The sequence below is a fragment of the Synchiropus splendidus genome, chromosome 16, assembly GCF_027744825.2.
Source record: "Synchiropus splendidus isolate RoL2022-P1 chromosome 16, RoL_Sspl_1.0, whole genome shotgun sequence".
NCBI classification, from domain to species: Eukaryota; Metazoa; Chordata; class Actinopteri; order Syngnathiformes; family Callionymidae; genus Synchiropus; species Synchiropus splendidus.
Genome location: NC_071349.1, coordinates 17217201 through 17237004, shown reverse-complemented (window position 1 = coordinate 17237004; position 19804 = coordinate 17217201). Strand labels below are relative to the sequence as shown.

The window sequence follows — 19804 nt, the reverse complement described above, 5'->3', positions numbered from 1 at the left end:
GACTTGGAACAACTGACTCATTGAAGCCGCACACCATTTTTAAATCAAGAACGCCATCTAGTGGCATCTGAAAACTATATAAACTGTTTCATAATACCTCATCTAACCATCACTACAGCCACTTATTTGTAGACTTCCTTTGCTCAGAGTTAGCCATGGCTGTTGCCATAGAGACAAACTTACTTTCCATTACTGTAAAATAGCAGAGGAAAGTTTCATACTTGCCCAAGTGTATTGAGACTTTGTTGACAGCAGTAAAACCTCTGAACAATCCTGCTCACCTTGAATTTGTTGCCAACGCTGATGAAGCCGAGCTTGCCCGCCTTTTGTTTGGAGTCCTTGACTGTGTTGGAATTTTCGAATAGAGCTCGAACAAAGTTGTCTTTTGACTCGCACACCAAGCTCTCCAAGGACATGTGTAACGCATCATTATTCTTCTCCACAAATCGAGTCTGTCAAGGAAATGAATGAGGTAAACATTCTCAATTTCGAACTATATATTGTTTGGTAAAGGCACCTCCCGTGGACGAGATGGCAGTCGTAACACCACAGCAAAGAATAACATCTTCACCCCTACAACTGAGCTCCAAAAACATTTCTGATACAGGCAGCCAGTATTAAACTGCTTAAATCGGACACAATTTAAAGCTTATCGGTAGCAGCACTTACACTGGATTGGTGTCCTTAAGTCGACACATTGTTTCCCCCTGCTGTTTATATCTTAAATGTCTTCCCTTGGGGGGAAAATAACATGCTTACAACTTACATTACATTTTTCTTAGCTTTAAAATTAAGGTATGGAAATTGAGAATGATTTTAGGAACTAGTCACATTCATAAAAGTACAAAAAATAATCCAAATTAACTTGTTTTAAACAAAAACAAGCAGCATTGTGGAACTCCATAATGGTCCAAAAATACCACAAGATAACATTATCACCATAAGGAGGTTTTAAACAGTGAGCATTAAATCATGCAGTCAAATGACAGAAAAAGAACTAACAGATTAATAATGATATAGCTGTGGAATTTACAAAACCAACAGAGATAAATTACTGTTTCATAACAGACGGCCCCAGCAAAGTGCCTGACGATGAAGCCTTCATCGTCACGAAGATTACGATGAACTGCCAGTTTGGATTTCCGTGGGACCTGAAAGCAAAGAAGACAGCTTATATTCATTTATACTTCTGTTATTAACTGTGGGGTGGTTTTCATCAAATCCAACTTTTTGTATTTTACAGCTAGTAGCTACTGAAAAAAATCTAATTATTAACAGACACTTGGATGTTGGCTATCAAGATCTGCATTTTCAGTACAGTATGATTATCAGAGAAATGAATCTCAGTGGAGCATAGTGCAGCTGAAGCCAGCTTCCTCTAATCTAAAGCTCGAAATGGTGTCAAGGATTCATTTCTAAAAGGATTTCATGCTTGTGCAGATACTGGCAGAATGATGAGCAGGAGCAACAAAGAGAGTGCGTCACACGCAAACAAGCTGAATCACAATGACAACAGCAATGTGCTCCTTTCACAACAGCAATACAATGAAGGGAAAATTACAGACGCGACAGGAGACGAGGCAGCAGAGGAGAGAATTTTTTTCTGGGGGTCGCACCGTCAATCTGAAGTGGTCTTTGTGTTTACTGTGCACGGCCAGGGCGAAGTGCTGGTCGCTGGGCTGAGGGAGACGATTCTCTTCGTCCAAAATATCCAAGATTCCCACCATCTTGGATTCCACCAAATCTAAACAACAGAAGAGTCACAAAAATGATCAAACTTCACACAATTCCTGGGGCTCTATTGGCCAAAAGTCTCAATAATTTATTCTGCAAGCTGTGTCTGCATTGCAAACTAAAAGCTAAAGACCTTCCAAAATAGCATTTGCATGAACAGACACCTGTGCATAAAATGGTGGACTGATGAGCGAATTAATGTCTAAACCAATCGGTCATTTGCAAGTCATAAACTCCACTCACGGCTGTCAGTTAACCTCGCACCTGAATAACCACAGCCTTTGAAATACAAATGGAAACGGCTTCACCTCCATGCACTGGCCACTTCATCACATTAATTTGATGATTCATTGGTGGACAAAGTAAAGATGGAAAAAAAAGCATGATGGTTTCTTTTTGCTACACAGAAGGGACAGAAAACCCTCTAAGGCCCATAATGGCTTCTCTCTATACTCGAAGATATATTCTGCTCCGTGGATAATGAGAAGTTGGTGTTCTTGTTTCGGAGACAGATGTACTAAAAGCAGGTCTGATGACTCCCCCAGAGAATGAAAGAAGGCAGCCAAGCTAATCCAGAGTATGTTTCAAGCCTGCGACACTTTGCTGATGTGCAAAACTCACCAATACAATCCTGGTTGTCAACATAGTGCACTTCGCTCACTCCGAGCCCTTCTCTTTGATACAGCTCTTGTTCCTGAACAAACATGACCAAAGCTTAATGTGGGAAATTAATTTATAGCAAAGAAATATAATGAGAGTATCAAAGTGGCATCCCACAACAGCACTTGAATTTATAACACCAGATCCAGATAATCAAAACTGGCTTCAATAAGAACGTGCTTTAATTGGAGACCTTGGAGGAGAATAACATTAAGAGATCACAGGAGGGAACAAGATTCATTATGCCCCCGGAGAAATTAGCATCCTAATGAAAGGGCAAAAGAATAGCACAATGAGAAGAATCGTACCAGACAAGAGAGCGCTATGTGTGGATCAACGCTTCTATTGGTCAGCTGAATAGGTCAGTAAGTTGGTGGTGATGCGCACGATTCTCAGGAAATAAAGAGTTGACACTGACAACGCAGAGTCCCACCCACCTCTTTCAGAATGCGTTCGTTGAAGAATTGCTGCAGCTTCTCGTTGCAGTAGTTGATACAGAACTGCTCGAAGCTGTTGTGTTCAAAATACTCTGAGAAAACAGACAAAAAAGTCATGTGGATCAGCAAGATTTGGAGCAGAGCAGAGTGGTAGAGGCATTAACACTGAGTGGAGCAACAGATTAAATGCTATTTAATTCAAATTTAATTCAATTCACTGCTTTTTTATTTTTGCCTAAAGAAAAAGAAGATACAAATGTTTATTTATTTAATTATTCTTTTCTTTGAAAGCTCAGAGCTGCCAGCAAGGATCTGTGGTAGCTATCACGTGGTGATGGGTAGATGAGTTTTCATGACACAGTATTGAAGGGCTGATGAGGTTTCATGAAACAGTGTCCTGATTTTCACTAGATGGCGCTGTCTGCTCTAAAATGTTTGGACTTGAACAACTAATAAACCTCACATTATTTCTAAACCAAGAGTGAAAATTAGGACACTGTTTCATCATTCCTGAAATACTGTTTCATGATACCTTACATACCCTGAAAATTATCACATTATAATGTGACATTCTGTTATTTCAGGATACTTACACATTATAAGGTGATATTCTGTTATTTCGTAATACTTAACACATGATATTATAACATGATATTACAACAGAATTTTGTGGTACTAATAACATGATACTCTAACGCTATTTCATGATACTTAAGAAGCACAAATCTTTGACAAGGTGATGCAGAAGATTCTGATGTTAAAACAGAGGACAGAAACAATCTTTATAGACACTACACCTCACCTTTGTAGTGAGTTTAGTTTCCACAAATGAGAATGAGAATAGCAACGTGACAAAAATCACTTTGTCCCACTGGCAAGATTTGAATTTCTTAAAAATAATCATAACAGAAATATGTCTTTCAAGTAAAATGTAAGTCATTTTTCAGAGAGAAATTCACCTTGGATCAAATAATGAGCTGGAACTTTAAATCAGACAGCACAGTAAGGAACGTAGATGAGCTTCACTGGAATGAGTCATTGACCTTTGTAATCAGAGCAGCTCCCATATAAGAATGCACAACAACGATTCAGTTTGATTAAACAGTCAATCTAGTCTTGAAAAAATGACACTAATACGCCGCGAGTTCCAACCAATATTGACCGTATGGATTTGTTTCTCAAGTGTTGATGTGCAATTAGATGGACATGATTGCAAACAAACACGCAATTCACTTCATTGGCGCGAGTCGTGCTCAAGATGCTGTAAAAGTCGTTACCAAACCCAGCGATGTCCAGCACTCCGATGAAGTTTGAGGACGTGTCGAAGGGGAAGCACTGGTTCACTCGTTTGACCACATGGTCAAAGAGGCGGCTGTAGACAGCCTTGGCCAGGGCATCGCGAGCGTTGTTCGCTTGCTCCACCTTCAGAGGCACTCTGGTGGGAAAAGACCAAGCATCAGCCCCCTTTTTCGACTCATTCCAGTCACACTTCTTCTGATATCTTGCTTAAGTGATCATTTTCAAGTCAAGATGAAATATTCAGACTAAAATCTGAACTCTGAACCAAAGCAGACTCCCTGTCGGCATTTTAACACAGTTGTGCTTCATTATTTAGCAGGGTTGACTGTAAGGACAGAGTGCAGTTTCACGGTGACCCAGAGTTCAACCGAGCTCTCCCAGCTGGGAAGAAGAGGAATTGAAAATGTAAGCGCATGAGAGTCCCCCTTTGCTGCAATAGATTTTCACCCACATCTTTCATTTGTGATTCCACTCACATCCTCTGCTGGAATAAATTGTCCGTCTTTATTAACCATTGTAGTATTATTCCCTGACACACAAAAACCCACAGTGCCATGCTATTTCAAAATCCCATCAGTTTCACTGTCCATATTTCAAATCTCACTTCAATAATTCAATCATTTCCCAAGAACTATTTGTTGCTAGCTCCTTCCCCTCCAACTCTTAAAGGTTCTGTGGATCAGTCTGGGGTTTAATAACAAAGCAGGTCCCCTGTCCCTTCAGCTGCTCCCCAGACATTGGGTCTTTACTGTACTGAAGCCACGGTTGCCTGCTTCCTCAGATACTGCCTGCATTATTTATACGGCGAAAACACTTCCAGGCCAGGCCAGCATCTGGCCTTGTTGAAATATTTATCGATCTGACCTGGCCCTCATCATTCAGACTCTACATTACACATAAGCACACAACTGTTGTTCCACATTGAACTGAAAACGATTGATTTGGGCATTTGTATTTATAAGCTTCACAGAAAAGGGAATTGCATCATGAAATATTTGTGAGTCATTTAAAAACAATCACAAAATGTACTGTTTGCAACTACAAGAGAGAAAATGCTAGTCACAATGGGCCTTAATCTACATGACCTTTACTTCATCGACTCAGCAGGCTGTTACATAATGAAGATTATACGTCTCATCTTCAGATTGCATTGATGAAACACATTGAAATCAATATTAAATCAGTTTGTGGCCGTGTAAAACGAAGATAGCCATGACTATAAATATGATAATATGAGGTATCACTTAAGATAAAGGAACACATTCAAACATCAGTAATCATCCAGCATAATATAGTCTAATATTCAGCTAATACACGTATCAATAAGCAGCTTATAAATGGCAATTATGCGTTCCTGTTTCTAAAAGGTCACTTTTAACACATAATACTTTGCTTCTGATCCGTAGATTTCTTCATTAGGCTCGACCAAATATTAATCTAAGAGTGGAATCGTTGAAGTTCTATGTGAAGGCGTATAATGCTGCGTGCAAAGCGCTTACTTAATGACTGTTCCTTTGGCGCCCCCTGCTGTGGTGAGCATCACTCTAGTGGTGAGGCTGACCCGTAAATCGTCCTGGTCCAGACCTAGCAGGTCCGCGCAGTACTGAAGAGTTTGCCCTGACTGGTTTTTCAGGACACATCCGCCTGTCATGAGGAGAAACAGGCACATTTAAAACGCAGCAAATTACACGGCTCCAATACATCATCGTACATTACTAATAAAGGTTCGGCCCTGCTCTTCTTCAGCAAACAGATGTTCTCTGTCAACACACCAGGCTTTCAAACAGCCATGAATACACTGGCATATTGAGAGTAACTGTGAGTTTTCTAACTTGACCAGCTGCGGCAGATTCTACATTCACACATTGAATCATCGGCTTCAGGACCTGAGCTGCTTCCTGTTTCTTCAAAGTCAATATTGCCAAGATGCAGGACTCCAGCCACAACCCTGAACAGATCCAGTTTCTCAGTGTCATCCAGACCGATTTTCTTCATGGCCACACACATTCTGTTGAAATCCCCCTGGTCGTCCAGAAGGGGGTCCTTCAGCGCTCCAACCTTGAGATGCTGCAACCACAAATGCAAGTCAAAACACTAATAAGAAATAGCTTCACGCCTTTCGGCTCTCAACTATCCGCACCATTCATTTCGAATCAAACACTAGAGGACGGATTTGATGAGTTGTAACTTCAAATCGGAACACAAATCATATGCAATGAAATGCCACCATCACCAGAGCACAGCAAGAACGCACCCGATGAACTCTATATGCTACAGCGAGAGCTCATAAATAATGATAGTGAAGAAAGCAGACATGCAGCATGAAATGTCACTGAACAAACCGCTCGGATATTCATTAGAAGTCAGGATTAGCAGATCGATCACAAAGTGATGATTAAGCTCCGCCAAATTACGTCGACAAGCCATAGTTTCAAGAGCTGATTCATGTATATAATCTCAAAAAGTAAATTGTGACTACAATGAAAAAGGCAAACACATGCAGAGGGAGGAAAGACCCTTGTTTCCATTTTAAGGAGGAAGAGAAAATCACCTTATTTTCCTGCATCAGAAACACATGGCAGGACAGAGAGATATACAAGGCTGCAGTTAGTGGTTATATAATCGCACATGATATTCATACAACAGAAAATTTGATAACGGAAAATACTCTGAGGAAATCCACGAGTAATATCAATAATAAAACGGCATTCTTTCTGAGAAACAAAATCAAGATGCATAACAAATCCCGGGGACAGCGATTTTTTTTAATTGTTTAATAAAATGAATAACCAAGCCCCCAAGAGGCAACGCAATTTCCTACAAGATGCTCGGCCTTAACAATTCCGACTCGCCTATTGGATATTTATTAATAACAATACAATTGCTTTCGCTGAAACTGAAAGGCAGTTCGCTCAACAAAACACATGAATTCCACATTACCTCTGAACTCTTGCGGTTCTGCATGATTTGTTTTTCCGATTCTTTCCCAGCAAAGTATCTGGTGCAGCCACGATTCAAGTACTGCAAAAGGGCAAATAAAAACATTTATGAACACACGTCTGCTCAATCTGCTGCCCGCATTAACAGAAAACAGAAAATGATCTCAAGACTGAGAACATATAATCATGAATTAAAGGCTATGATTCCTTTCTTACACAGGGACACAATCCATTTTGCAAAGTAGTTTCTTAATATTGCACGACATAATTAGCTGCTAATGTAACCTATGGGATTTGAGTTAATAACGAAAAGGGAAACAAGCTGACAGACCAATTTACTCTGTAATCACGCCCACAAAACGCAGTTTATTGCTGCGGATACTTCCCAAATAAAGCGTTTAGTGTTGCGTTAAAGTGAGCTATAGCTGCATCTAGTGGGCTTTTAAGGAACTGCTACATGACTTACTCCTACACTTGTTTGACACTGCATTAAAAATATTTTCAATTCAATTATAAATATTTTATTTTACTATGATTAGATCTTCAGATGCTTCCGGTGAGGTTTTATTGTTTTAGTTAAAGAGACAACACAGTCACTCTTTTTTACCCGAACATAGAAAACCAGTACAGCACTGTCCCACTATAAATATTGTTAATGTTTCCAATGACTACTAATACATAATTTCTAATTAGACTTGACTACTTTTATTTTAAAAGGAGGACGGCTCTGCCAACTGACCCTGAAGCTGTCAGGAGAATCCAGGTGAAGTTTTTTCTTGATGTCCTCAGACGCTCCGGCACACAGCCTGTAGAAGATGTGGTAGTTCCTTTCGTCATTGCTCTGCATGCAAATCCTTGACTTCTCCAAGAGGTAATGTGAGACGAATCCACCCACGACCGAGTTCTGTAAGGACAAGTTAGGGTACAATTTCAGAACTGTGTTGAAAACAGATTTTAAAAGTAAATAAATAAAAACCTTTTCATCAAAATGGATTTCCACAAACTTCCCAAAGCGACTGCTGTTGTTGTTCCGGACAGTCTTTGCGTTTCCGAATGCCTCAAGAAGCGGATTTGCTGGAGAAATTTAATCAACAAACAGTGTAAAACTGAATGAAAGCTATGAATTGTGTGTACTCTACCTTCAACAATCCTTTCATCAATATCTTGGCCACTTCCATATGTTGTCGTCAAATATCTAGACCATCATAGACAGCAATTTCAACAACATGTAAGACAAAAATATCAATGTATGCAGTGAGTATTCTATTTACCTGAGAACAAATTTGGTGTTTTCAGTTTTCCCAGCACCGGATTCCCCAGATACGATGATGGACTGACTCATTTTGAGAACCTTCATGTCCCTGTAGGCTTTGTCAGCTGGGAAAACAGTCACAAGCGTATTGATTTTTGCACAACATATCAATAAAATGTCAGACGTCAGCGAAGGCAGAAGAAAGTTAAACAGGTACATAGCCAAACTGTATATAACAGAAGAGTTCACAACTCGATTTCATGTTTGTTTTTGTTCCCATTCAAGCTCATGCACGTCACTGCATCACTCTTCAGCATGACGTTTATAAAAGACTCATCTAAATGCTGATATTTATGTCAATATTTAGCAGTGAATGCAAAGCAGTTTTAGAATGGAAAGTTTCACAAAACTTCAAGGCAAAGATGTAGGAAATATATTGCCTCAATTTAACATATAAGCACAATTTCAGGGCTATAAAAGTTTTATCTTATCTCACCAATGGCATAGACATGAGGAGGCATCGTGCCCAGGGACTTTCCTCGATACGCTTTAATAGCATCAGGTCCGTACAGTTTTGGAATGTCATAGTAAGGATTCACAGCGATTAAGATGTTCGCCACATATGTCTGAAAACACACAATCAAAAGAATAAGAGAGTGCATTACACAGAACAAAACTTATAAATAATAAAGCAGCATGAAACAACAGCTCAGAAAGAAAAGGCCTGTGAGAGCTGCTAGGACACACCTCAACTTGTTTCCTGGCTTTTATTCCACATCTACCATCTGTCCTTCATTTCCTAAGTGAGGATCAGGATAAGGTTTGACTTTGTGACCCCTCAGCAAGCATCCCCATCCCTCTTTGCCACCTGCTTTGTCTCCCCAAAGGATCTTTAGTTCTCACATTAAACTGAGAGGTAACACTGCCAAACAAGAAGGAGCAGGTGTGCACACAGAAGTACTAAAAACAAATCTAAAAACAAAAAAAACCTACGTAAATATGGTCTTTATTGTACCGCACTCGGACGTTGTTGAGAAGGGTTGCTTCATTGAGGTACATAAGGCTGCCTGAAAGGAAAGCGAGATTATAAGTCAAAAGCGCATTTTTTTTCCAGGAATATTTGAACCTACAGTTGTCGTCCACATGCTTGTTGACGTCATCCTCCGCCGGGAAGACTTGGTTCATCGGTGCCAGAAAGGTCTGGAAATTAAGGGAGTAGAAAACAATGACTGATTCATTATTATACTGTTACCACAAAACTGGCAGTGTGTTTAGTGACACTAAAGTTAAGAAACAGGGTGTCTGGGGTAAAAACTCGCAGACAGGCAAGGCAGCGTCATGAATAATTTGTCAGCACAGCAACAAGATCTGAACACCTGAGTGAGTCAGAGATTGTGTGCATGAGAGTGTTCATGTGTGTGCTGGAGCCTTCCAGCTGACCCTCCAAGTAAAGTCGGTGTTTAGGGAGTAAAAAGTTAATACATACTGTGTAAATTGGTCATTATTTCAGACTCGTGCCAGGATAAATAAACAGTACTTCACAGTTGAGAATATTAAGTAGAAGTTTTATTTTATTCTGAAAATCGAAATTTATCTCTAACTGTGTGCTCTTGTGAGGCTAAAAGGCAAACTGAGGAGAGGAAAAAAGGTTTAGGAATTGTTGCTTTGTCTTCTGGTTCAGCTCTTTTCTGGTGCATGAAGGCAAACACCCCCACAGTAGTCTCCTAAAACACTTAAATATTATCACAAATGATCATCACGAGAGTGAGAGCACAAATGTCCTCTGTGTTGTGGGCTCCCTGTGGTCATTTGTTCACAACAAAAACCCTGTGACTGATAAAACTGTGTTTCGTGAACCAAAATGAGGCACTAATGAGCTCCCAACTATGGTAACAAAGATTCTCAATAGACCTTTCATTCACTTACTGAAAGGGCCTGCAGCAATGCTGTTGTAGTTTCCAGTCAATTCTTGTCAGGGTTTTTCCACATTTTTGTACATATATCATCGAAAACTTAAAACATTAACTTGACCCTTTGTAGGATAAGTGGCAACTGATTAAGTAATATAAACTTCAATACTATGACCGAAAGTCAAATGACGTTTAATGTATGTATTATTACTGACAGAAATACAAGGAATATTTGTACACCTGAATCTGCTTTTTTTTTTTTAAGCTTTGTTAAGCACTTGCTTTTATTGAGTAACGTAGATTTGTAATAGTCACACTGTATGCTCTTTCAAAGCCAAAAAGATGAAAGGTTCAAAAATAGCCGGGGTCGCAAAGCGTCATTGAAAATCCAAAAGGTCTTCTGTCTTTATGCAAACAGGGAAAGGGAAAAGTAAGTGTGGTGTCCAGGAATATGTGTTTTCGTCTTAATCAATCCAGTTCGCAAACGGGATGCAAGACTGATGTCTTGTTGTCTTCAAGGCAAAACAGTACAGGCTCCTTTTCTCTTTTTAACAAACTTGGACCTGTTCACTGCTGCATTCTTCCCGGTTGAAAATGAATCGATACTGATACCTAAAAAACCATGCCACTGAAGGTGTGCACAACTGCTTTGGCTTTATTAAAACATAAAGCTTTAAATGGCATAAATAAAAGACAAACATGGCAAAAAATATCAAAGATATACACCTTGTTTGGCGCACCACAGTAAAATCAATAGACATTACAGGTAGCCTGAACCATAGCGAATTGTTCATTTACTACTGTGCTGAATCGCCATAAACATTTACACAACTTAATTGACAAGCTGGCTTTAACAGAACATACTGCGAAGGGTTTTCAGGGTGACGACATCAACGCTCTCTCTCTAATTATTTGCAAAAACAGCAGTTCTAATATTTTTTTTCTTGGGGATCCAGAACCCACTCGTCACATTTCCATTCACCTCAGTGAGGATATTTGATCGACATAAAAGTAAGTTGCGTTCTGACAAAGACATGATTATATTGAAGCAAGCTGAGGCACCACAGTACTTAATTTCCACCAGTCCAAAAGTCCATGAACGCATATTTTATTTTATTTATGAAGGCAAACATCGCAATGATACGCAGTTGTAGAGTGAAATTATTATCAAACAAAATATGATACTAAAAAAGTACAATAACAATTACACCGCTTACCATGGGAAAGGCAAGGCAAAACAAATGGAACTCAACAGGTTCTGTTGTAAACATCTGAAATGGAGGGGACATGGGACAGCTCAGGTGTAACAGGTGGCCTCTATCGCCTAATGAATTGCTCTCCCTGAAGGCAACATTATCAGCGCACCGGCTGCTCCACTGTTGATTTATTCATGTCTTTGTACATGTGGGCTCTCATGTGTCCTATATTTGACATATTGTTCTGTCCACACCTTTTGGACTTCAGCTGTGGTTTGAATATCAAGCCAAAGTTGTCACGATAACATTTATATCTACGGATCAGAAGGTGATATCATATAGTTTATGGAAAGGAAGCCAGTTGAGGTGATGAGACAGTGTTCATGACCCACCTTGCCCCTTTGGTTCAGTGGCTCAATGGTGAGGGCATCAGCCCCTATGTCGATGATAGTTCCCAGCTGGAACCCGTCAGTCGGGTGAGGAGCCCATACAGGCTTCCCATCCTCCATGGCTATCCTGCAGTGAGCAGCCTACACCTGCAAGAGAGGAAAGAAAAGATTATTGACTATCAATGTTTCAGATCAAAATGTTAAATTACCTCTCTTGACTGTCAGATTTCATATTTGCACTGGGAAATCAATTTAGATTGTTCTAGTAAAGTGAATATTTGAATTGCAAATGTATATGAGTTTCCATGGTAATGAGAGTGCAATTGTTTTTGGCAGTCAAAAATGTGAAAATGGAGTCCAGAGTCTAGTGCAGAAGTGAAGAGCTGCAGCAGCATGTGTAATGATAATCCTGAATTAACTCTGAACACATATTGGCTAACAGAAATTTGCATAATATAAGCAGACTGGTGATGCTTTGCCTAATCCCTCACACATTAATCATCCAGGTAACCACTTTCATTCCTGCCCCTAACATCGTGTTCACGATCTGAACGCCTTGACAGAGTGAAAAGATTAGTGTTAACAGCCATGTCTCCTGACAGTTAATCCTACAACCATAACAAAACTGCTGATGTTATGCTGAAGCATCTAATGAGCTTCACCGATTAAGGTCAGATGTCACGGAGGATATGTGTTGGAAACTGCTGACGCACTCTTGGACGAGTATCCAAATTTTACCAGGGAGCAGGGCAGAGTTATGCAAATCATTAGAGCAACAATTGTCTCCTCATATTTGACTTAGAAAATGAAATGAACACGACAAATAGCACCGGCCATCAACTTATCCTTTCAAAAAGGTCTTGCGCTAAGGGTCATACCAGGTGATGTAGGCTATAGCTTTTGAAGCACAAGCCAGGTAACCAGGAAAATGCTGATTTCATTAAGTACTTAATATGCTTTTACGCATTAGAAAGTTAAAAAAAAGTTGATAAGCTTCCCTTGGTCAAAATGATATAGAGACTGCAGAATCATTATATATTCATACAGGTATATTCATATTTCTATTGGCAAACTCATGTATGAGAGAAGAGAAAATGTGCAACAAGATGTTTCCATGTCCTACAGACGAGAAGCAGGATGCAGATGACGGGAAGACATCCACAGCCTATTCAGCACATCTCATCGTAATAGTTGGGCTACTTGATTCAGTAGCTTCCAATCCTCTTAGTATCTGACCTTAATCCAGGCAGGGAGGTGAAACACTTCTAATTCTAAAAAGTCACTGATTGTTTGAAGAGAGGAATCCTCTTTCTACTTCCGGGGAAAGATGCTCAGTCAAGGGACAGAGAAGGTGATGTAAACAGACATGAATGAATGGGCACTGGGATCAAACTAAAGCAGGATGTTAAAGCACGCCTCTGATTTCCTGAGAATAGTTTCCTGTTTGCACACAGAAATATTCCAACATTCATGGACGGTGTGTTTTACAAAAACACGTTCAAAACAGCAACAAGTGAAATGATGGTTTCACAGTACTGCAAGAGCAACCTTGACAGAAAAGTAACTTTGTAATAATATTAATTTAGTTAGTTGCAAGTGTAATATTACATATGAAGTGTATTAACCATGGGGTTTAGCTGATTCTGTTAAAGCATACAAAACATTTTTTTTGTTCGATTGGAAACTTTGGTCAACTGCAAAGCTGGTTACAGATAAATAATTAAAATACACCATAATAGTTTGATATGCGTCTGCAATATTATAAATAGTAATATTATTAGTAATAGTAATATTTAGTTATAAACAATGTAGAGGCTAGTTTCAAAACATTTAAGTCAAAACTGAGTTAACGTTTTACAGTAATGTTAACCAAGATGCTCGGTGACTGGTTAGAAACTGCATCGTTGATAAACGCCATAAAAAAAAAGTTGAGTTGCACTTACAATATGTATCTTTCAAAGGCGTCAGCGGGCAGTGTGAGGAAGTTTGAAATGCCACATACGGCGGAGGGACGGTCTCAGTAAGTCCAGCTTCGGAGCTCCTTCCTGGCTGCGCAGTGACCGAGTGAAGCTAGCGGGAGGTCTCCCGGATTAGTGATGTCTACTACAGTGTTCCGAGTGACGCCTCCCCTCTGACACATGAGGTCTGTTCGTCACATTCACACGAAAGTATTGCGGACAAGACGCAACGTTGTGTGTGCCACTAACAAGTCAATGTAGACTGCATTCCAGAATTATCTTATCGTTGTTGACAGTTAGACAGTAGCGCCAAAGATGTATAGAACATACAGGGCCTACCATTGCACATGCGCAGAGTCCGCATTTGAATAAACTTTATTGACATTGTGAAACAATGATGAAACATCGTTTTCGGAAGCATCCAGCACTATTGTAATGTTAAGCGACCACTTACTTATCTTTTTTTAAGCCTAAATGTATAATAACAAGGACATCTATTCCAATCTATATGGAATGCCAGGAGTGCCAGAATTAAATAGGATAGATTTCAGATTGGAAATAGAGACATTAACTAGAAACAAAGTATATTTATGTCAATTTTTTACGTATTTCGAAATATATTTCCACTTTGTTTCTAGTTAATGTCTCTATTTCCGATCTCTTCTTTATTATTTAATTCTGGCACTCCTGGTATTCCGTAAATCTAATGTAATAATATTTCATTATTATTAATAATAATGGCAAAAATAATTTCACAATATAATAATAACAATAATAATAATAATAATAATAATAATAATAATAATAATAATAATAATAATAATAATAATGCAACTGCCTCCTTCACTGGCTACAGAGAAAAGCAGAAAATGCTTTCTTGGGGGACATCAATATTTGAGAGGCATGTAATCCAACCCTTTTGGGGGGATTTTTAAAGGAGACACCCGATCCACTATTGAAAAGCGCCCGTCGGTTTGTAAATCTAATTAGGACATCCGACACTATACTATTGGATCATATCTCATTACTGACACAAGATGACAGCATGTAAACACTAACATGACTGTCCTTGTGCACAACTTAAACTAGCTTGTTAACTGTTTCATTAGACTCTGAATTATGCAGTGAAAGTATCTTCTGACCTCAACACACATGCAGATCATCATTTCCATGTATAGTACAATCAGAGTTGTGCATAGGATTTGGTCACAATGTGTGACATGTGGTCACTGATATAGGATCTGAATAAGCGTCTAGGCTGACGTGAACTGGTCAACCACTTGCCTGAATCGCAGACAAGTCCAGTCCGTTCCCAGACCAACTGTGAGTGCGTCCTGGGGAAGCCCCGGGGCTTCTCAGTCCTCATGATCAGAACTCTCCTGAATTCAACCACACACCATATTACCAAAAGACATTGCTAAACTGGCACCAAACATATTTTACAAGATGAAAAAAGTATAAATATTAACCATTACATTCACTCAGTTACAGTGTAAGTATAACTTTGCCTATATTCGGAAATTCCTTTGCTGCTTTCCCGGCCAATTATGTGTGAGGTCTCTGCTCCGGCCTTTATCTGTGTTTATGATTACGCTCTCGCTCACATTCTGGGATTCAACATGAGATGCTTCTGCAAGACCACCAAGAGTTCAGAGCACTGTCTCATCCCAGGAAGCTGCAATACTTTCTATTTCTGTCTGGAAAATTTGGAAAAAGGGTAAGTCATTTGCACTTTTATTGACTTGTGATGGATGGTTTAATAACGCCCGGTAAGCAACATTATATATATGTCTGTGTATTGATCAGGTATCAAACTACTCACATTCTGTCTTTTGTGCCAATAAGAGAAACCGATAAAAAATAAATAAATAAATACATACATACATATCAGATATATGAAATACTGAATCCAACTTTTACTAGTCGCTGGAGATTAAAAAAAAAATTCAATATTGCCAGACCTAAAGGTGCAATGCATATGATTTAATCCAAACATTATTCATAATAGTGTACTAAATTGCAAATATTTCCATTTTCTTAAACGTGATGTTGCTTTTTTCAGAAGCGGAGTCTAGAAAAACCCATGTAAAAGGATGATTAGAAAGAAGTCAATTCTACGGCTTGTGCTGCTCAGTTTATTATCACTGGATTTGTCTGTTGGACAACTCCTGACGGAAGAGACCTGCAATGTCCAGATCCTTGTTCCAGGACTAAAAGGCATGTGGCGATTTATCTGAACACATACACATAGCACTCGCACTATTAACTGGTCATCTTCACAGGGGAACCTGGGGAGAAAGGAATCAAAGGAGCGCCAGGAAGACCAGGACGAGTTGGACCTCATGGCGAAGATGGTAAAGATTTATTATGTGATAGATTTTGGTGACAGACTCTACTGCATGCAGGAACTTTCCCTCTCTTTCCACTACTAAAATAAGAGCAGGGAAGGGGCTAAAGATCACATAACTGGTGCTGATAAAGACCTGTTACATCACTGACAAGCCATCCAGAGATGACCCAGTGTTTATATTTTGGATGAGAAATGGTTCCCACAATCTGCTGCTATAGCCAAGAGTTCACTGAAAGCTGTAATGAGAAGAAACAGGACACACGGAGATGGTACAGAAAAGGTGCCACAAATGTGAAGGTCAAATAGAAAGATAATATTGCATGTGTAGAAATGGTATTCTAGCGCTCTCTGCAGGATAAGATTGGTATTACCGGAAAAATAAAATCTTGCTCAGCCGGTCCATGTTGATTTACAAAGCAATTATGATTACAGTGACATAATTAGAAGTTATCTTTCTGTAACTATTTACTTAACATTGTCTTTATTTACCATTTTATGTTGTTTAATTGAATTTCAGGTCATGCTGGGATCAAAGGTCAAAAAGGCATCATGGGTCGCTATGGCAAATTGGGCCCCAGTGGGATAAAAGGTTTTTGAAAGTTTACTTTTGTCTATCTTATGGTATTTGTGGGTAAATAATCGAACCTATTGTGCTTATGAAAGGTTACAAAGGAGATGTTGGAGATCCAGGACCCCAGGGACTAACCGGAGATCCAGGTAATTTTTCAGGAAATAACTTTACAGAAAACGAAATAAAGCCATGAATCTTATCTAATAGGCGTTCCTTGTGAGTGTGCACCAATGAGGAAGTTGATAGGAGAGATGGATATTGTCGTGGCACAACTTTCCTCTGAGCTGAAGTTCATCAAAAATGGTATGAGTTTAATGTCACAGACACTTTTCTTATCCTCTTTGTGTGTCTATCTATATATGTATATAAATTTATGGAAATGCAAGTCCTCATTTTTCAGCACTGACCTCCCCTGCAGCTGTTGCTGGCATAAAGGAGACGGACAGTAAAATCTATCTGATGGTGAAGGAGGAGAAGCGCTACTTTGACGCCGAGGCCCACTGTCAGAGCAGAGGAGGGCACCTTGCCATGCCCAAGGATGAGACCGCCAACACAGCCATCGCTGCGTACATCACCCAAGCGGGTCTGAGCAGAGTCTACATTGGCATCCATGACTTGGACCAAGAGGGAGTTTTCACTTACGTTGATCGCTCTCTAGTATCTACGTTTAACAAATGGCGGCGAGGGGAACCCAACAACGCCTATGATGACGAGGACTGTGCTGAGATGTTGGCCTCAGGCGAGTGGACTGATGTTTCTTGCCACCCGACCATGTATTTTGTTTGCGAGTTTGACAAGGACAGCATCTGAGCAGCATCATTTCTGAGCATCTCTGCATATAAAACAATGCACAAGCTGTGCGCTGTGACGTAGTCTGTGGTATATTTATTTTCTCGTTCGAAATTCAAACATTTAATCAACTCTTCTGTCGTAAACTTTAATATAAGACTGTTTTGGTTTCCCCTATAACTGACTGAAGGTTGTGCTATTGTCAATTATACAGATACTTTGTTTGACAATAGGAGCACATTTGGATCCAGTCAAGCACCTTCAATCACAGAAACAATATCTGTACTGCATGCAAAATTATGAGTTATTTGGCAGTTGCACCACAATCAAAGAAAACAAAAACAGACAAGAGTGTGTCTGCATTATTCATCAAGGTTGTATAGGGGCTTCCTCAATAGTAACACAAATCAGCAGAAGTTCAAAGACCATTGTAAGAACTGTTAATTTAAAACAAAAATTGAAAAAAGCAAATTGTCATTACGAACCCATAAGTGTCAAATCACACTTTAGTGAGTAGTTAGTTTAAAACAAGAATAGTATTTCGACATATATTCGACACATATATTTTTTAAAACCACCTCTACTATAATGATAATTTTGTTTTGCTTGCTATAAATATATTTCTTGTTAATTAGAATTTTTCCTAGCCGTCTTCCTTCACTTTTATTTCTATTTCTATTTGTTACCTCTCTTTTAAAACATTTTTTATAACTGTGCTGTAAAATATTAACTAGTATGAATCCAGCTGAGAAAACTGAGTATGACTGGTCCCTTTAAACACAATTAAAAAAACAAAACAATACATTAATTATACACTGAACATTTGACAGTGTGTCAAAATGCCAAAACCACAATGTTTGACAAGCATAGATTGCTCTGGCATTTTCCTCTTTAAAAGAAAGAATCTTTGCTTCCGTTGTGATTAATTGTTGTCTTTATGCACCGTGCTTTTGTTTTAGAGGCATCTCTTGGCTGAAGGATTTTGAATATTCATGACGAAGACCTCCTCATAAAGCTCAGCGCCAGTCCTCTGAAGAATTGAATAATTAATGTGACAATGAATTATGCATTTCATTGACCAAGAGTTTTCTGACACAAACCATTATGTGCCATTGTTGTTGGTGGAACCTCTGGTCGCTCTTGTGGTAAACAATGTTGGACAGATGTGAGTAACAGCAGATAATTACTGCGAAAATGGCCTGCAAAGAGGAGATAATAGTCATATGTGAGAATGAGAATAAAACAATGAAACTGTACTTGATTTAATCGCTTCCCTTATGTGCTAAACCTGAATATATTATTATAATTAATGGGGTTTTAGCGTCTGTTTCCACATTCAATAAGAGGATGTTTTGTTTTTTTTCTTTGCTGTTGCTAGATAATCAACAAAAAAACCAACAACTAAACATTAAACAAAATAGCATTGTGTGGCAAAGTTGATATACAAAGCATCGGTGGTTATCTTCCAACAGACACAGACTCAAAAATTGAGATTAGATGTTCTCCTTTTGAGTTCTTTGTCGCACTGGTTTCCTCCGACTGGTTTCTCTCGATGCCATTATTGTTCTACACAAATGCAAATATCCATTTTTAAAGAATCCTTCTCAATAAATATGTTTGAGTAAACATGCTCATGTGTATTCATTCTCAAGATACTGCCATGAACTTTTGTGAGCATTATTTACTCTCATAAAAAGTTATCCAGCAAGTTGATGTATTTTCAAAAATAACAAGTTGCATTGGAGCAAGTTCCTGTACAGGTAAGTTCAATAAAAGTTCTGTGAAGTAAAAGAATACTGTCTAAATTAAGCAGAAAATAAGCAGGCCGATGTAGCCAGTACCGCTCCCATCCCTCCTCATGCAATAATTGGTTTCAATATCAGACGCTTTCTCCAGTTACCAGTCCGAACACCTGAGAGTCACTCCATTACTTTTCACACCATTGTGGTCACTGCTAATGACCTGTTGGCCTAATATGCCGGGGTTATCGAGAAGAAGGGATCTTCAGCCGACAAAGACAATAACAGTTTACAAGAACGGAGACTCTTTTTCGCCAGGGAGGAAAATAGTGGTGAATCCGCGGCAGGTGTTCACGTTTGACAGCCTTCTGAGCTCCCTGACCAGAGAGATTGATGCTCCGTTTGGTGCGGTGAGGAAGTTGTACTCTCCTGAAACGGGACACAGGGTTTGGTTCCTGGAGGAGCTGAGCCACGGGAGTGTTTACGTTGCTGCTGGAAATGAACATTTAAAAAAGCTCAAGTAGGTGCCATGCTTGTTTTTTCTTAGCTGAACAAGATCAAAATACTTTTCTTAAATTTCC

The 19804-nt window shown here is 39.2% G+C and overlaps 2 protein-coding genes across 6 annotated transcripts in view; one reads left to right on the top strand and one right to left on the bottom strand.

The window, feature by feature from the left end:
• Window positions 1–14060, bottom strand: part of myo6b (myosin VIb) — a 31259-nt gene extending 17199 nt beyond the window's left edge. For 2 of the 3 annotated variants that reach the window (XM_053844649.1, XM_053844650.1), the window contains exons 1-18: window positions 13760–14057; window positions 11820–11963; window positions 9452–9521; window positions 9315–9388; window positions 8818–8947; window positions 8341–8446; window positions 8209–8264; window positions 8046–8143; window positions 7809–7973; window positions 7071–7151; window positions 6017–6197; window positions 5630–5774; window positions 4109–4266; window positions 2832–2923; window positions 2356–2428; window positions 1617–1744; window positions 1056–1151; window positions 282–452 (exon numbers count right to left, since the gene is read on the bottom strand). In XM_053844649.1, coding sequence (XP_053700624.1) covers window positions 282–452; window positions 1056–1151; window positions 1617–1744; window positions 2356–2428; window positions 2832–2923; window positions 4109–4266; window positions 5630–5774; window positions 6017–6197; window positions 7071–7151; window positions 7809–7973; window positions 8046–8143; window positions 8209–8264; window positions 8341–8446; window positions 8818–8947; window positions 9315–9388; window positions 9452–9521; window positions 11820–11936 — 1941 coding nt within the window. In that variant the 5' untranslated portion in view covers window positions 11937–11963; window positions 13760–14057. Of the gene's footprint in view, window positions 1–281; window positions 453–1055; window positions 1152–1616; window positions 1745–2355; window positions 2429–2831; window positions 2924–4108; window positions 4267–5629; window positions 5775–6016; window positions 6691–7070; window positions 7152–7808; window positions 7974–8045; window positions 8144–8208; window positions 8265–8340; window positions 8447–8817; window positions 8948–9314; window positions 9389–9451; window positions 9522–11819; window positions 11964–13759 lie in introns of those variants that run through there. The other variant, XM_053844651.1, reaches the window with a different exon arrangement.
• Window positions 14061–14631: 571 nt separating this feature from the next.
• Window positions 14632–19037, top strand: colec11 (collectin sub-family member 11). 3 transcript variants are annotated; one of them, XM_053844671.1, is made up of 8 exons: window positions 14632–15491; window positions 15837–15991; window positions 16057–16128; window positions 16642–16713; window positions 16788–16841; window positions 16903–16998; window positions 17096–17278; window positions 17354–19037. In XM_053844671.1, the coding sequence occupies exons 2-8, from the start codon at window positions 15868–15870 to the stop codon at window positions 17503–17505; spliced, it is 753 nt and encodes a 250-aa protein (XP_053700646.1). In that variant the 5' UTR covers window positions 14632–15491; window positions 15837–15867; the 3' UTR covers window positions 17506–19037. The 3 variants fall into 3 exon arrangements, with proteins under 3 accessions (XP_053700646.1, XP_053700645.1, XP_053700644.1); XM_053844670.1 differs by having other exon boundaries at window positions 17114–19037; XM_053844669.1 differs by having other exon boundaries at window positions 17096–19037.
• Window positions 19038–19804: the final 767 nt, after the last annotated feature.